General features: G+C 37.3%; 2 protein-coding genes across 4 annotated transcripts in view; both read right to left on the bottom strand.

Annotated features, from left to right (window-relative positions):
* Nucleotides 1–4,820: 4,820 nt before the first annotated feature.
* Nucleotides 4,821–16,196, bottom strand: LOC128864075 (PRL-1 phosphatase). Of its 3 annotated transcripts, XM_054103565.1 has the most exons (5): nucleotides 16,107–16,196; nucleotides 15,251–15,379; nucleotides 14,992–15,158; nucleotides 8,288–8,419; nucleotides 4,821–6,391 (listed from the first exon to the last, which is right to left on the bottom strand). In XM_054103565.1, the coding sequence occupies exons 2-5, from the start codon at nucleotides 15,365–15,367 to the stop codon at nucleotides 6,280–6,282; spliced, it is 528 nt and encodes a 175-aa protein (XP_053959540.1). In that variant the 5' UTR covers nucleotides 15,368–15,379; nucleotides 16,107–16,196; the 3' UTR covers nucleotides 4,821–6,279. The 3 variants fall into 3 exon arrangements, with proteins under 3 accessions (XP_053959540.1, XP_053959539.1, XP_053959541.1); XM_054103564.1 differs by lacking the exon at nucleotides 16,107–16,196 and having other exon boundaries at nucleotides 15,251–15,386; XM_054103566.1 differs by lacking the exons at nucleotides 14,992–15,158; nucleotides 15,251–15,379; nucleotides 16,107–16,196 and adding an exon at nucleotides 8,704–8,990.
* LOC128864076 (uncharacterized) overlaps nucleotides 16,057–17,212 on the bottom strand; it is a 49,620-nt gene continuing 48,464 nt past the window's right edge. The window contains exon 4 of the mRNA XM_054103567.1: nucleotides 16,057–16,545. The gene's annotated coding sequence lies outside the window, so the exon portion shown is untranslated. The remainder of the gene's footprint in view (nucleotides 16,546–17,212) is intronic.

The following is a 17,212-nucleotide window of genomic DNA, read 5'->3' on the forward strand; positions in this document are numbered from 1 at the left end:
GATTGGCCACAGGAGGCAGCATCCGCCAAAGGTGGCGCCAAGGTAAATGCGAAATATTATCGGGAGAGTATTCTGGAGGTTACTGGCTCTCAAATTCACCAGACGCGAATCCGATGGACTATTCTCTTTGGGCCATTTTGGAGAGGTTTTCATCGAACCTGGCGCCAAGGTAAATGCGAAATATTATCGGGAGAGTATTCTGGAGGTTACCGGCTCTCAAATTCACCAGACGCGAATCCGATGGACTATTCTCTTTGGGCCATTTTGGAGAGGAAGGTCTGAACTAAAAGATTCATCAGCCTCGAGACGCTGAACCGCGAGTGGTTCAAAATACCTGCAAGTTACATTCGGGCAGCTTGCGATTCGTTTCGGGACCGTCTCAAAGCAAAAGGTGGTCATATCGAGCAAAAGTAAATTGATTCTTAATTTTGTATCATTTTCATACATTTTTTATTTCTGAATTGACTAAAAGTGATTTTCCAAACTAAATTTATGGCCTTTTTAATTGGTTTCACTTCGAGGGCCGGACCCTGTAAGAATGTGTTCTGATTAGATACAAGCTGATTACTGGCGAAAAGTGGATTCTTTACGAAAATGTCAAGAGAAAAAATCTTACAGCGAACCGTTCCTGGCATCGTTCATCAGCGACAGTTCCAAAACCAAGTATCCATCAACGAAAAGTACTGCTTTGTTTGTGGTGGGACAGGAAAGGTCCACTGTACCATGAATTGCTGACACAGGCAAAAGCCTGCAGCGCGGATCTGTACTGCAATCAGCTGGATAAACTGAATGCAGCTATCAAAGAAACAAGATCAGAAAAAGAGTGATGTTCCACCACGATAATCCGCGACCGCATACTGCAATGATAACACAACAAAAACTTTATGAGTTAGGATGGGAAGTAGTTAGTCACGCACCGTAATCAGCTGACATTGCACCATCCGATTAAACCTGTTCAGATCTCTGCAAAATTATCTAACGAAAAACAAAATTCAAGTATTTTGCAAGTGTTTCTAAGGCAGTTCCTGACTATTTTAACTCCAAAAACGAGAACTTCTACAAAACAGGAATTCATAAGTCGCGTGAAAGATGGCAACAAGTTGTAACAAATAACAGAGCATATACAAGGTGAAGTCCAAAATAAACAAGAGTGGCGGCATGAAAATGTTTTTGATGACACGATCTTTTTAATGAGTTAGAGCGTTGGGAGTTACATCCCCAGCTGACTTCCAGTGAAAGCTTAGTGGAAGCGAAGTTATTGCGTCTAAAGTATCAGTATGTTTGTGTCATCGGTACAAAAATGAGTTTCGAACAAACAGCTAATATCAAATTTTGTTTTAAAATCGATAAAACGTTTACCGAAACATTTGAATTGATGAAAAAAGTTTATGGCGCTGATTATCTATCTCGTGCTAGAGTTCATGAGTGGTTTACACGTTTCAGAGATGGTTGTGAGGATATAAATGACAATAAACATACGGGCCGCCCAAAATCAGTAATCACCGAAAACTCCAACGAAATTGTTCGTAAATTTATTAAATTCATGGTTGACATTCATGGAAGCGGAGTCGAATATCTCCAAAACATCGATTTATCGCTTTTTAACTGATCATTTGGGCTTACAAAAGGTCTGTGCACGTTTCATTCCGCACAAGTTAACTGAGGATAAAAAATTGCTCAGAATTCAACATACGAAAGACCTCATTAAAGAGGTGGGAAAAGACGAGAATTTCCTTTACAACTTTGTAACTGGTGTTGTTTCTAGCATGAACCTGAAACTAAGAGTCAAAGTGTCGCATGGAAGGCCCCAGACGAGTCACCACTTAAAAAATCGCGTTTAGAGAAGTCAAAAATCAAGTCGATGTTCATTTGTTTTTACGATTCCAAGGGAATTGTCCACAAGCAGCTCGTGCCAACCGGCCAAACCGTCAATGCAATTTTTTAACTTGGCTTTTTGAAGCGTTTGTTGCTTCGCATTCATCGAATTCGCTCTGAATGCCGCACCCTGATAATGCACCCTCCCATCGATCCACTCTTGTGACTGATTTTTTGACTGGAAATCGCATTTTAACCATCAATGACTCATCGTATTCGCCTGATATGGCTCCCTGTGACTTCTACCTATTTAAAAAATTGCATTTGAGCATGAAAGGAAAATCGTTTTGGGTTCGTAGAGGCCATACAAAAGGCTGTACCGATATCCTGAAGGACATTCCGGCCAATGACCTGAAACACTCTTTTTTCTGTGATGGAATTCAAACGTAATAGTGTGATTGCGTTATATTTGGCTGGAAAATCACAACCAGCCATTGTTCGTGAGCTCAGTCACCTCAAAGTAAATGAAATATTTGTACATCGCACTATGCTCGTAAAGCTAAATACACACCAGGCAACCGTTGCAGCAACACGGTCATGTTGAAGCAACCGTTGCCTCGTGTGTAGCTGTGTTACCAATTGATTTTCGTGTTGCTGCAACCGTTGCCTGAAATATCAAATAAATTTGATTTTTGGAATAGGTTGCTGCAACCGTTGCTTCGAGTGTATCATTGTTTACTGCTTTTACTCGTTCAGTTCGTTGAAAACAAGCGAAGAAGAATGTTAATTTTATTAACGAATATAAAAATTTGAGAGAGCTGTGGGATATAAGTAGTGAAAGATATAAAAATAAAAATTTTAGAAAAAAAGCATACGAACAATTAAAAAATAAATACAATAAAATTGATAAAAATTTTAAGTCCGCAAAAGAGTTTCCTGTTGCAAGATACCGCAAAGTTATTGCCAGTCTAATTTCTGCTGATATTGCCTCTCTCATTATGGTATCTTGTTTCGTTATTTTGACCCTTACGAAGTCCAACAATTTTCTAAACAGGGCTTCGTCCATCCTCATGTAATTTTTATAGACTGCTGGCTCATTTTCCTTCAGTTCTTTCAGCAGCCTCTCGTTCGAAAATTCGATTTTTTTTTAAAAGCCAATTTTTGAACCAAATTTTCTTTCTCTTCTTTTGTTGCATCTCTTCTTCCTCATTTTCGTTCAAAAGTTCGTCAGTTATAATAAGAGAAGTAATTTTACGTATTTCGTCGATCATTTAAAAAATTTAATTTTACGTATCTTCCGCTTGTACCTTTCCTGCACCACAGTTATACACAATACTGAGATTGAAGCAACGGTCGCAACGTGTTTCTTAAACAAAGGCAACACGTTGCTGCAACATGTCGCTTCAACGGTTGCCTCGTGTATATCTAGCTTAAAACGTTGCAATGATACTGGTAGCATTGCAAAACGCTATGGAGGTGGACCAAAAGAAACAGCAACAATGCCAGAAATGGTTCGGAAAGTGAAGGCTCGACTTGAACGAAATCCACGTCGAAATGTAACAAAAATGGCAAATGCCAAAGAACTGAAAATATCGCAAGACAGCATTCGACGCATATTGAAAAATTAGCTCAAGGTCAAGGCTTACAAGTTCCAAAAAGCACACGATTTTTCACCCCAGCAAAAAAAAGTTCGGTGCGAAAGAGCAAAGGAGTTGTGCGCTTGCACGAACGTGGCGAATTTCCTAACATTGTGTTTTCTGATGAAAAAAAGTTCCCAATTGAGCAGTTCATAAACATTCAAAACGATCGTGTTTACTTCACCGAACGCTCATACGAGAATTTGAGCCTACGTATGGCCGCTCGAAGCAATTTCCCATCGCAAGTAATGGTTTGGCCCGCAGTGACCGCTGATGGACGCTCTCCAATCGTTTTTATCGAGCCTGGTGTCAAAGTGAATGCGACTTATTATTGGGAAAATGTTTTAGAAGCTGCTTTAGAGCCGCCGTGGACACGCAAACATTTCGATCGTAGACCATGGACGTTCCAACAGGACTCGGCACCGTCTCATAAAGCTCCTGTGAACAAAGAATGGTTAAAAAATCATGTTCCACACTTCATTTCGTCCACACAATGGCTTTCGAATTCGCCAGACGCAAATCCGATGGACTATTCCATCTGGTCCATTTTGGAGAGCAAGGTGAGGACTAAAAAATATGCCAGTATGGATGCGCTGAAAAAAGCGATTATACGAGAATGGGCCAAAATACCTCAAGATCACATTCGTGCAGCATGCAACTCATTTTTTGACCGTTTGAAGGCTATAGTCAAGGCAAAAGGTGGTCATATCGAGCTAAAGTGAATATATTTTAAAATTGTAATCATTTTTGAACAATTTTGTCTTTGAAATCAATAAAAACTAATTTCACACAAAAAAGTTATGGTGTTTTGAATAGGTAAGACTTCATATCGTTGACCCTGTAATCGTGTATTCAACATTTCTAGTAATACCACTAATTATGCCTTTAATGAACCTCTTGCGCGATTGTGTAAAAATTATTGTAGCATCATTAACTTTACTGATAATATTGTAAAATTTAAGCTTGATCTGTTTACCACATTTAATTAAGTGAATTAGTCGGTAAGAACATTTTCCGTAGACTACTGAAGTAAATAAATAAAAAAATTTTTACTTTAAAATACGACAGACCTTTCCCTCCAAGCCCAATACAATACAAAGAATTCTAAAACGTTATCGTAGTCATGAAAAAGCATCTCAAAACTATGAACTGCCGTTTGAAGACGATATGGCGCTATTGGACCTCATGTTTTGTGCATGGCAAGAAGCGAAATTTGCAGTATTTCAGAACACCTAGAAACATAGACTATCAAAGCAACCCAAACGCTTTACTTATATGCATAACCTTTGGTAGAACTCAATTTTCAGAACTATTCAAATTATAGTTTAACAATCAAAAGTGAGCGAAAATAATAATAAGACAGCACAATTATTTTGTTTTTGTATTTTTTAGAACGATTTTCGCTGAAATTTGTTTCTACAATTTTAGCGATTGCTACTTGTTTATTGTTGCGCATATCATACATAATCGATTTCTTCTTACATTTCATTTCAAATTTATTTTTTATATTTATTTATTTTGTTTTTTTTTTGTTTTTGTTTTTTTCGCACATTATGCTTATGCTTACAATTGATTATAAGTACAAATACGTGCGTATATTAATAGATTAAAAAATAAAAATAAAAACCAAGTGAAGGAAAAAGCAGTGAATGAAAACTATAATTAAAAAAACAAAGAAAAAAGAGCAAAAAGGGGGGAAAAAACAAGAAAACGAAAACAATGTTACGCATTGTAATTTGTTAGTATATAAATATTTTTGTTTTCTTTGCTTTAACATTAAAACTAATAATTAATTGTTTTCGTTTATTCGTCTTTACATTCTCTGCTATCAAGCTCTGTGTGTGTGTTGTTGCACTTACAAAAACATCATTTTTAACTTTATTCTCCTTAATTATAAAAAATTCAAATATCCTTCCTTCCTTACTTCCTTCTTTAAAACACATCATTTATCATAATCATCATCAAATAAAAAGTGAACTTTAAAGTCAAAAAAGAGTTGGCGTTCATTGTCAATGTTAAAGAGTTGTTGTTGTTTTTGTTGTTGGTGTTGTTATTTATATTTCCGCTGTTACAGTTGAAGGTTGATGTAGAAAAGTGTTTTGGGTGTGTGGGTGTACGTGTGTATGTCTGTGTGTTTTAGCGTGCGTGGAAGTACTATTAACAAAACGCTTGCACACATACACACACACACGCGCGCGGGACTCACTGTCATGTCCAACAGTTGCGGCGGTTGGAGGAAGCAGAAGAAAAAGCGAAAAGCGCGTAGCGAAAGGTTTAGTAAAAATTCCAATCAAGAGCAGAGAAATAGTACAGAAAGGCGTAAAGTAGTCGGCGCAAAGTGGCCGTGCGCGCTTTTAGCGATGTTTTGCGCGCCCATTTGTATGCTACAAATTCAAAGCTATCTGCTGCTGTTGCTGTTGCTGTGGTGTTTTTACTGTTGCTGTTAACTCTCATTTGCTCAGTGGCTCATGACTGGCTAACCGAATTCATATTTATATGGTTTAATTGGTTGAATGTTTGCGCTGCTGCCGGCAAGCGGAGAGTTGCGGCGCAGTTACTATTTTCCTCGTTGCTGTTGTTGTTTTATTTTTGTTTTTTTCCGCTGCTTGCTGGTACATGTTCTGTTGCTTACTGCCATTAAATGAATTGAATTTATTGCTGATTAGTTGCTGTATTGCATTGTTGCTGTTGCTGGTTGCTGTTTGATGTTGCTGTTGTTTTCATTTATGTATATTTTCACATTTGTTGGTTTTAACTTTTGTTTTGTTTTTCTTCTTTAAAAATGAACACTTTTCATCTGGTGGGAATTTATATGGTTTCGGAAAATCTATTGCACGCAACATGAATTCTTGTGGCCATTTTTGTGCTTTAGCCTTGCCTTGGGCTTGTACCGTTCCAAGAATGATAGTTGTTTGGCATTAATGGCGCCTCGTCGTTTGCTGAAAATAAAAATAAAAGAAGTTTAAGTTAATAAGAAATTTTTGATATTTAAACTATGCGTCTATAAATATGTATCATTAGAGGTGCCACCTACACATACAGGGTGGTACATACGAGTACAATGGATTTTTTTTAGTCATATGCTATGTTGACAGTTCAAGAAAGGGCTGACCTGCTGGAAATCTTGACAGAAATTCAGCATCATATCTCCACGGTACGAGATGAATCGCTTTACGCTTGAAAAATGCTGGAAAATATTGGAAACTTAGTTCGGTAGCCTAAATACAGTTTAACCTCGCCTGACGGGCGCCCTCTATTAACCGAACACCTCCCTTGAGCAGACATTAGCTATGCCATAACCATAAACAGCTGATAGTGAGTAGAATTAATGGCAACATTTGCATTTTGTCATAAAATCACGGATAATTTTACACTCAGTCAAATAATTTGCTTTGTTCATTTTTAATATTCAAATTTTTATCGCAAATATCAAAACAAACGTAAAACATTTCACAGCTGCTTACGGTTACGGAGAAAAATCAAAATTCAGTGTTTTGTCAGAACAGCTGATTGCTATGGTTACGGCAATGGCTAAAGTACGACACCACTAATCGTAGCTTTGAGCATTTAAAAAGTACGTATAGAAGTGTAGGTTGTTGTTGTTGTAGCAGCATAAACATTCCCGATACTTACATACGGGGAATGCTGCTGGAGAGACAGTCCTTGGCCGGATAAAAATCCGAGTCATTTCGGCAACGTAGAACCGACTGTTGTGGGAACGACTTTCTTTTTTGTTGTTGTAGTATTTTAGGTTAGGTTGGTATGGTTGGGATACCATTATGAAGGAGGTGAGGTAAAAGGGAAAGACCGATGGGATGCAGGGAGAGGGCGGGGAGAGGTGGTGCTGGGATGGTTAAGAGCGTGTGGATTACGAACGATGACTATGTTTGCGTCAACTGCATTGCGCTGCTGATGAAATTCATCAGATTTTGAATGTCAGCGCCAGCTATAGCAGCAGGCGTGGCAAAGAATTAAGAGCCAAGATGCCTGAATCTTAGCTCCCCCAGAGCAGGGCAGCTAAAGAGAAGGTGCTGAGATGATTCCTCCTCACCCTCCATACATCCAGCGCAAAAAGGACTCGAGGTGATTCCAAGTCTCACAGCATGCATTCCTCGGCGATTGTGACCTGTGAGAGAACCCACGAGATTAGAGAGCTGATATTTTGTCAGCTTCAGAAGCTCGCCCGAGCGCCTCCGGTCCACACGTGGCCAGAAGGATTTCGCGACCTTACACGTTTGTGTACTTGCCCAGCGCTCGCTGAGTTGGCGCGATGCCCACCTTTCCAGGAGCAGACCCCAGGTAGTCAGGGGGATCCCAATTCTCTCCCTTCGCGGGGAAATCATCTCACATGCCCCTTGCCTGGCCAGCTCATCCGCCTCACAGTTTCCCGCAATGTTGCTGTGACCAGGCACCCAGATGAGGCTGTGTCAAAGAATTCGGACGCAGTCAAAAGTGAGGTCAAGCATTCCTTGACCGATTCCAACGATGCACCATCATAGACCCGAGGTCCTTTATTGCCGCTTGGCTGTCGGATTAAATATTTACTTTCTTGACTGTTAGTACGCATTTGAGCAGCCAATCAGCTGCCTTCTTAATTGCAGTAGCTTACTACGACTTTCATAATTGCAGCTGCTGCAGAAATCATGGCATAAAAACCCCTTTATCTCACTGTGTGTATCACTCAGACTCTGCACTACTGATAAAATTTCTACTACCGGCCAAGGAAGTTAGAGTAACGCTCAAAATGTATTAGCGTTTGGGACCGTTTTCCATCAACTTTAATGCCCTTAAAATGTAAAGAAATTTAATTTTATTTTAAATGCTATTCAACTTACTCTCTTATCATTTCTACAGCTGCCTCGTACTTGAGTCCCAATTCAATCAACGCCAATGCGACCAAAACTGGGGCTCGTCCCAAGCCGGCAACACAGTGTACAGCAACGCAAGCTTCCGGATTTTGTTGGTACCTGCGATGGATGCGAAAAGATATTTATTTAAATAATAAAAAAAAAAATCAACTGGAATATTAAAAAAAAAAAATTTTATTTTTTAGTTCGAAAATGTCAATAACTCAAAATAAATTGTGTCCAATTGTGTTTTGCGTTTGCCAAGCGCAGCGCGAATGCTTACGATAAGTTTTTTTTTCTTGAAAAATTCTTTGCAAATTTTCATGTACATACATATGTATGTGTGCATGTGTATATGTATGTATGTATGTATGTGTGTTTGTTTGAGTGTAAAGGCACCTTACCTACAAGTGGCATTTTCATTATCGCATTCATCATTATTAGCATTGGCATTTGCATCGCCTGTCGTAACGGTATCATTATCGTTGGTATTGTTGTTCATTGCATAACAATTATCTAAATTCTCATAATCATTTCTATGCTTTTGTTTGAGTGAAAACCTCTTATTCTTATAAAATGAAACCGATGCGGATCTAAGCGCCGAAGTACTTGACGAGTGAGTTGCAGTGTTGTTATTGCTAAACCTACACCAGACCATGACCATGTTGTTTTTAGTTGTTGTTGTTGTAGGCGAATATTTTTGTTGATGAATGGAGGGTTACGGATGTGTTTAGCAGATGTGTTTTTCAGTAGTTTTTTTTTTTTTTTTTTTTTAATTATTTCGAAATTTATGTTTTCAACGTTTCCATGCAATTTTTGCAAATTAAAAAAAAAGAACGAGAGAAAAAGAAGAAGAACTAGAGTCAACAAAATTGCAACAACTTTTAGTATTTAGTTTGTTAGAGACGCACAACTTAGAGTTGAGAAGTTAGGCAGTTAAGAAGACAACGTCATTTAATTAGTAAGAAATAATTGCAGGTACATTTTTTTTTCTACATAAATACATACAAATGCAGAAATCGTATTAGAGAGTAGAGAGAGTCCAGACAAAAAGCATTTTATAGTATTAAATAATTTCGGGAGCGCAAAGTGTAGCGTGAAATGTTGTTTGCTTGCTATCTTTTGAAATTCAAAATTAAATTCCAAACATTTACTGGATTTCTTTTCTATTTTGGACAAATATTGCATCTGCCCCTTTTTGGTTTATGGAACCAGTAAAGTAATAAAATGTGGTTAGTAGAATTGTATTGTGGAAAATTTCATTAAATCGCAAATTCTTTATAAGCGTAAGTTTAGTAGTAGAAGCATTTTTAAGCAAATAAAAGGAAGAAGGGGCAACATGCTGTGTTATAAGAATTTGAAATATAATTAAGCATAAATCGGCTTCATATTTGTGAGAAACGATGAATTTTAAATGTAAACTGCTTTCATGCAAGCTATAGCTGTGTTTTTGTATGAATGAATTAGTAAATGTGTCGTGTTTTATTACTATTTTTTTTTTGTTTAAGAAATTTTCTATGAACGAAGGCCGTAGAGTCGTGGAAACTCTACGCGGTTATACGAGGGTGGATTGATAAGTCTTTAGAATGAAAAACTAGACATTGTTTTTTTAACAAAAAATTGATTTACAATATTTTTCAACATAATCTCCTTTTAAGTCAATACATTTTTTCCAACGCTTTTCTAACATATTTATTCTTTCTCTAAAATAAGTTTTTTTAAAACCTTCAAAATAAGCATTTGTTTCAGCTATAACTTCAGTATTTGACACAAATCTTTTTCCGCCGAGCCATTTTTTCATATTTGGAAAAAGGAAAAAGTCACTGGGAGCTAAATCTGGCGAATATGGCGGATGAGGGAGCAATTCATAGGCTAACTCATTTATTTTTTCCTGCGTTTTCCAATATGAATGTGAAGGAGCGTTATTATGATGGAAGAGGATTTTCTTCTTCTTCAAATGTGGCCGTTTTTGCTTAATATTTTGGTCCAATGTATTCAACAAAGGTGAATAATATTCAGCTGTGATGGTTTTACCCTTTTCAAGATAATCTATGAAAATTATACCTTGCGCATCCCAAAAAATAGATGCCATAACCTTACCAGCTGATGCAACGACCTTTGTCTTCTTTGGAGCACTTGAGCCACGTTCTACCCATTGTTTGGACTGTTCTTTAGACTCTGGTGTATAGTGGTGGATCCACGTTTCATCCATCGTTATGAAACGACGCAAAAATTCCGATGGATTTCTGTTAAACATGTTTAAACTTTTGAACTTTTGAAGTCGACATTCGGTTCATTTTTTGCAGAGGAGTTAGCAAACGCGGCACCCATCTTGCTGAAAGCTCTTTCAGACCCAATTTATCATGTATTATGTTATGCACACGTTCATAATTAATGTTCACAATGTCAGCAATCTCTCTCAATTTAATTCTTCGATCTTGTGTAACAATTTTGTACACTTTTTCCACAGTTTCTGGAGTCGTTACCTCTTTTGGCCTCCCAGAGCGTGGCTCATCTTTGGTGCTTATCCGACCACGTTTAAACTCGTTTACCCAATTGTAAACTGTTGCATTTGAGGGTGCATGTTCCCCTAATACTGTCTGCAACTCCTCAATAATTTGTTTCTGGTTTAAACCTTTCAAATGAAAGTACTTTATAACAGGACGAAGTTTACTTTTTTCCATTTTTAATAAAAATACAATAGTGTTTTGCAAAAATAATTCTCAAAAAAGTACCCTTTGACCATATGTTATGAAATTTTGACAGCTCGCTTTTGACAGTTCACTTTTAACGATCACAATAATTAAGTAAATTAATGACCGATAGATGTCGCAATTCAAAAGACTTATCAATCCACCCTCGTAGATGCTAATTGATATAATTATTATAACGGGTGATTTTTTAGGTATTACCTTTTTAAACAGTTGGTTTAAACAGCTGACGCCCGTTTCGTGTTTTGTTTCACTGTCAAACATCTTCAGTTTGGTCTACATTTTAACCATGAATCGTCTTAAAAACGAACAACGCTGGCAAATCACTGAATTTTATTATAAAAATGCGTTTTCTGCTAAGAAAATATATCGCGCGCTTCTTCCATTTTATGGTCACTTTTATCGACCCACTGAAGCAGCTATTCGAGGAGCTATTGTGACTAAATTTAGAACCAAATTTACATTATTGGACATCAAACCACCGAAACGCTTACGTAGAGTGCGAACTGAAGAAAATATCGCAGCTGTATCGGCCAGTGTTAATGATGACCATCAATTATCGATTAGTCGCCGTTCGCAGGAATTGGATCTCTGTTACTCGACAACGTGGATTTGCGAACGGATTTAGGTGTAAAGCCTTTCAAAATACAGCTGGTGCAAGAATTGAAGCCGAACGACCTATCGCAACGCAGAATTTTCGGTGAATGGGCTCTTGGAAAGTTGGCCGAAGATTCACTTTTTTATCGAAAAATTGTGTACAGCGACGAAGCTCATTTTTGGATCAATGGGTACGTAAATAAGCAGAATTGTCGATTTTGGAGTGAAGATCAGCCAGAAGAATTGCAAGAGCTACTAATGTATCCAGAAAAAGTCACAGTTTGGTGCGGTTTATGGGCTGGAGGAATCATTGGACCGGTGTTCTTCAAGGATGCTGCGAATCGTAACGTAACTGTGAATGGTGAGCGCTGCTGTGAAATGATTTCCAACTTTTTTTTGCCCAAAATGCAAGAGATTGACTTGCATGGCATGTGCTTTCAGCCACACTGCCACACTGCACGCATAACAATGGACTTGTGTTCGAGGCGAGTCCGGTGAACATTTTATTTCACGTTCGGGACCTGTCAATTGGCCACCCTGATCGTGCGATATAACGCCTTTAGATTATTTTTTGTGGGGCTATGTTAAAGCTCATGTCTATTCAGACAAGCCTGCTTCAATTAACGCATTGGAAGACAACATTAAAGCAGTTATACCGGCCGAAACACTGGAAAGAGTGTGCCAAAATTGGACTAAGCGGATGAACCATTTGAAGCGCAATCGCGGTCAACATTTCCATGAAATAATCTTCAAATATAAAATTGTAAACAATTCTCCCGCAATGTTTCAAATTAAGATACGTATTGCTGTTACGTATTAGCGTCTGCAGATATCACTTTTTGCATATCCAAAGCAGTACACATTGTGGCTTAAGGAACAACTACGTCAAAAACAATTATAGAGATACACAGATATTCGGTAACTAAGAATAATTTCTAGAAAACAAATTCTCTCTATTAATGACGTGAAAACCACAAAATGCTTTCAGTTTTAGTTTGTGACGTAAAACTCAGTGATCTTTGCATGGTGAAAATATGTTTAAAGGTGTCTAATTTAGCAGACCATTGTTCGGCTCTCAGCGAACAGAAACAGCTGATGGGTTGACGTCAGTTGGAGTTTGTTTACAAAAAATCTGAGATTATATTGGTGATATATGAAAACATTCAACCAATGACACTTCATTGCCGTCTGCACAACGACTGATTGGACGAGTATGTAAAATGATCGTGTAGTATTCGGCTGAATACCCCTAAGTGACGTTGCAGCCGAAGTTCGCCTCACACTTCTTTTTCACCATAGCTAAAGAGCGAACCTGGAAAATCTTTAATTCTTGGACACAGACAACAGACACAAAAAAGTTGAAGAAGGCATATTCGCGATAAAGCAAATTCGCAATCCCTTTGAGTACTAAAAAAAATCTTTTATTAAAGTATCCTTTAATGGTAGTCACACGGTGTAACAAAACCTGTCACAATCGGCTGCAACATCTTTAAACGAAACTGAAGTATTCGACGACTTCGAAGGCGATAAGAAGTAAGAAAGTAAGGTAAATGTTTTTTATATTACATCAACCCGAGTGGTATAGTTAGCTATCGCATACTAAATTATGTCATCTCTGTGCTTTGATTGGCACCCAAGAGGCTACTTAGGAAAGTATCAAATATCTGGACGAGATTAACAATCTCACAAAGAGTTGAAAAGCCATAAGGCAAAGGCTTAAAACTCACTACACCTCCCTGAAAAGAACATCAAAATACGTATTCATGCTTCAAAGGTTATGTTGTGTATCTGGTGAGATCAGAATTTATTTACGAACTCCTTAAAACATCTGAAACCATCAATGGCGACTAGTTATCGACTGCCTCTAATGCGTTTGAATCGCGCTCTCAAAGAAAAGCGGCCGATATGGGACGGTAGACATGACAAACTGATTTTGCTGCATGACAACGCCAGGCCACACGTTGCTAAATCGGTCCAGAAATATTTAGAGGGATTGAATTGGGAAATCTTGCCCCACTCGCCGTGTTGCCCAGACATTGCACCTTCGGATTACCATCTGTTCCGATCAATGCAGTCAGCCCTTATTGGAGAGCGGTTCACTTCTTACGAGAGCATCGCAAACTGGCTCTATGAATGGATCAAGTCAAAAGAACTCGAATTTTCCATCAGAGGTATTCGTTTGCTGCCTGAAAGATTGAGTAAAGTTGTAGCTTTCAATGGCACATAAAGGGTTTTCCAATAACAGGTGTTACAGGTGAATGGAGTGCGCTATCGAGAGATGACTAACGATTTTTTATGGCCGGAATTGGATGGTACTGATCTGGACAATGTTTATTTTCAACAAAACGGCGCTACGTGCCACACTAGCAACGAAGCCATTGATCTTTTACGGGTAAAGTTTCCGGACCGTGTTATCTCTCGAAGAGGTGATTACAATTGGCCACCGAGATCTTGTGATTTAATACCTTGTGACAGATTTCTTTGGGGCCACATGAAAGTGACGGTCTGCGCCAACAGCCCAGGGTCGATTCAAGACCTCAAAGATGGAATTCGTGAGGCTATCGAGGACATAGGGCAGCCACTTTGCAATTCGATTATGGAAAATTTCATGAAAAAGATATTGCCCTGTAAGCGTGGTCGTGGTGGCCATTTGCCTGATGTTTCTTTCCCCTATTAACGGCATATCTTCCTCTTTATAATGAAATAAACATCCGATTATTTATATTAAAAAATAGCATTTTTGCTTTGAATATCAAAATAACACCTCTTATTGGAAAACCCTTTACCTCACATAATATCATGTATTATTTTATTGTTCAAATAATTCGTAACTTTGGCTAAGAAAGGACGGAAACTTATTCCAATACCCAATAATAATAGTCAATATCACAAAGATTCTAACATCCCTCTCCACTTCCAACAGCTCGTTGTTTTCAGGGACTACCTTAAATGACGTCGATGGCAATACTACGACCTACGAAATAAAGCTGCAACTACAACAGCAACATTAACAACAAATAAGCCAAATGTCTCCTCTGGGCGTTAAATGAATTCGAATTGCGAACTAATTTTTATTTATTTATTTATTATTTTTTGATTGATTGATTGAAATACTTATATGTATGTATGTATGTACGTATACTTGTGAATTTTCTTGAACTCTCCAAAATTGATCGCACTTCGTAAAGCACCAATACTTTTAAGATGAATATGCGATGTGATTTTGCGTTTTCGTGCAAATGATTTGCGGCGCATTTAAGCCATTATCACAATGATTAACCACTTGCAGGCAAGCAAAACGAGACAACAAAAATAAGTAGACAAAAATTCAATAGAATATAATAAAAAATAAAAAAAAAAATAAAAAAAATGGAAATTACTCACTTTTGCTTCAAAATCTCGAACCACTCATCGACAACTTGAGGTGGCGGAAAAGTGCCATCCTCGAATGCCAAATCCTTAACTGTTATACCCTGAGCCTCCAGCTCATCGGTATTGTAACTGGGCTCACATACACGCACCACCGTGCTAACGTTGTTCTTCTTGAGCTCCTAAAGCGGCAGCGGAAAAAAGGGAAATAAATTTATTAAGAGAGTGAAAAAATAAAAATTAAAAATAATTTTCCAAAAATTTCTTGACTAACCGTTATGTAATGTTGAATGGTTATATCGGATGGCCGATCGGTGATTAGGAACTTCATGCCCTTGAACTCGATAAGAGCAGGTGCTGGGCGCAAATCCTTTTGACGCATGTTGCTCATTAATTTACGACGCTTAAAAAAAATTTATATATAAAATATTTAAGTATGTGTGTGTGGTTGTGGTTTCTAGTGCGCTTTTAAAGACAGTTGCACGCACACAGGACAGTTGAGTTGTTTTTCTTGGTTTTTTTCTTTTTTTTTGTTTGTTTTAAGAACTCAAGAGAATATTCTGCTCTTCGGTTTTAAATCGCTGAGGTGTTTTGTTGTTTTTGTGTATGTTTTCTTTACTCTTTTCTACTTGCTGCTGTATCAGTTATTTCACTTTAGAATCTGTTCTTCACCTACTGACGTTTATAATTTTTAGTGTGTGTGGAAAGCTTGAGTTTGTTTTTGTTTTTTGCTTTTTGCTTTTTCTTTTCGTTTTTGTTTTTTCTTCTCAAATTCAAATATGGGAAGATGTGTTAATAGCACTTTCAGCAGTTTATGCTAATTTGCTTGTTGTGTAAATATTTTGTATAAATATTATTTAAGTTCTTAATGTGCAAATTGAAGCTTATATACGGAAATGGTTTTGTAATTACCGCAAATTTTAAAATTAAGTACAATATTTTTTTTTTTGTTTTTACTTTTGAAAGTTAATGAGTTTTTGTTAGTTGTGTGTGTGTGTGTGATATTTTTATCTTAAAAAATATCACAAAAAAGTAATTAGAAAAAAGTTTTTCAAAAATAGTATTTCTTGCAGCTTTCGCTTTGCTTTTTTTTTTTTTTTGTTTTTTTTTTTTTCTTGCACAAAACCTACTTGCTTTTCTTCTCCTGGAAATCCCTGTTGATGTTTTTAATTCCTCTTTAACTTTTTTTTTGATAAATCAACTTTAAGATAATTCTTGTTAGCCGACTTGGCTTTTCTTCGCTTTCGTTGCTTTTGTTTTTGTTTCTGTTTTAGCTTTAGATTCAAATTCAAATATAACTATTCCTCTGATATGCGCGCTTTTTGCGGTTATTCCCCCTTTCTTTACTCCAGGCAACACTTTCTTTAAAATCCAATTAGAAAGTCGTTAAGGCTTTTGATTTATGTTTCAAAATTTACAAAAATTTTCTCTACACTATTTCTCTTGCTTCCACGTCCCGCGCTATCTCTGCTTTCTCCTGTCTAACTGTCTCCCAACTGGACACGCTGCCAACAAGATCCAACTCCCGGCTTTTTTACGTTTCTTTCGCTGTTTAGCAAACTTTTTTCCCTGGAAAGAAGAAACGAAAATATTAAATGTTTTAATTAGATTGTGATTGTGGAACAAATATAAAGATTTAGAAATATGTATATTTGTAAGTATATCTAAGAAAATAAAGGACCAGAAGATGTACACCTGTCTAAAAATAAAAAACTTGAGCGCCTCTTGCTGTATGCTGCATGATTTTGACATTTTAAATTTTTTGAAATTAAGTTTGAAGCAATTTTCAATAAAAATATAACTCATTCTTTTACTAAAGTTATATGAACCACACTTCCCAACTTTATTCGAAATTTATTAAAATTCACAAAATATTAAACTTTTTAATCATAACTTTTAAAATACTTTTGGGTATTCAGGAGGGCGGGTCGATTTAAAAATCGCTCATTGCTCTGTGAAAATCGTATTCTAGGGATCAAAATAAGAAACTTTGCCGAAGGAACCATACCTCTAAACCGAATTCTGATGTCCCCCAATTTGGGTCGAACGAAAAATCCCACTTTGACCCATTTAGAGTGCTCCAATCGAGTCCAAATGTATGACCGACCCCAACTAACTTTGGACGGCCGATCCACCCATGCCAGTGGCACACCCCCTGGGGGGTTCCCCATACAATCATTTCAAAATATCACCATTTTTGGCCTTTACATGAGAAAAGAAACTAAAAAGTTCGACT

Source organism: Anastrepha ludens, chromosome 5 (assembly GCF_028408465.1).
Source record: "Anastrepha ludens isolate Willacy chromosome 5, idAnaLude1.1, whole genome shotgun sequence".
NCBI lineage: Eukaryota > Metazoa > Arthropoda > Insecta > Diptera > Tephritidae > Anastrepha > Anastrepha ludens.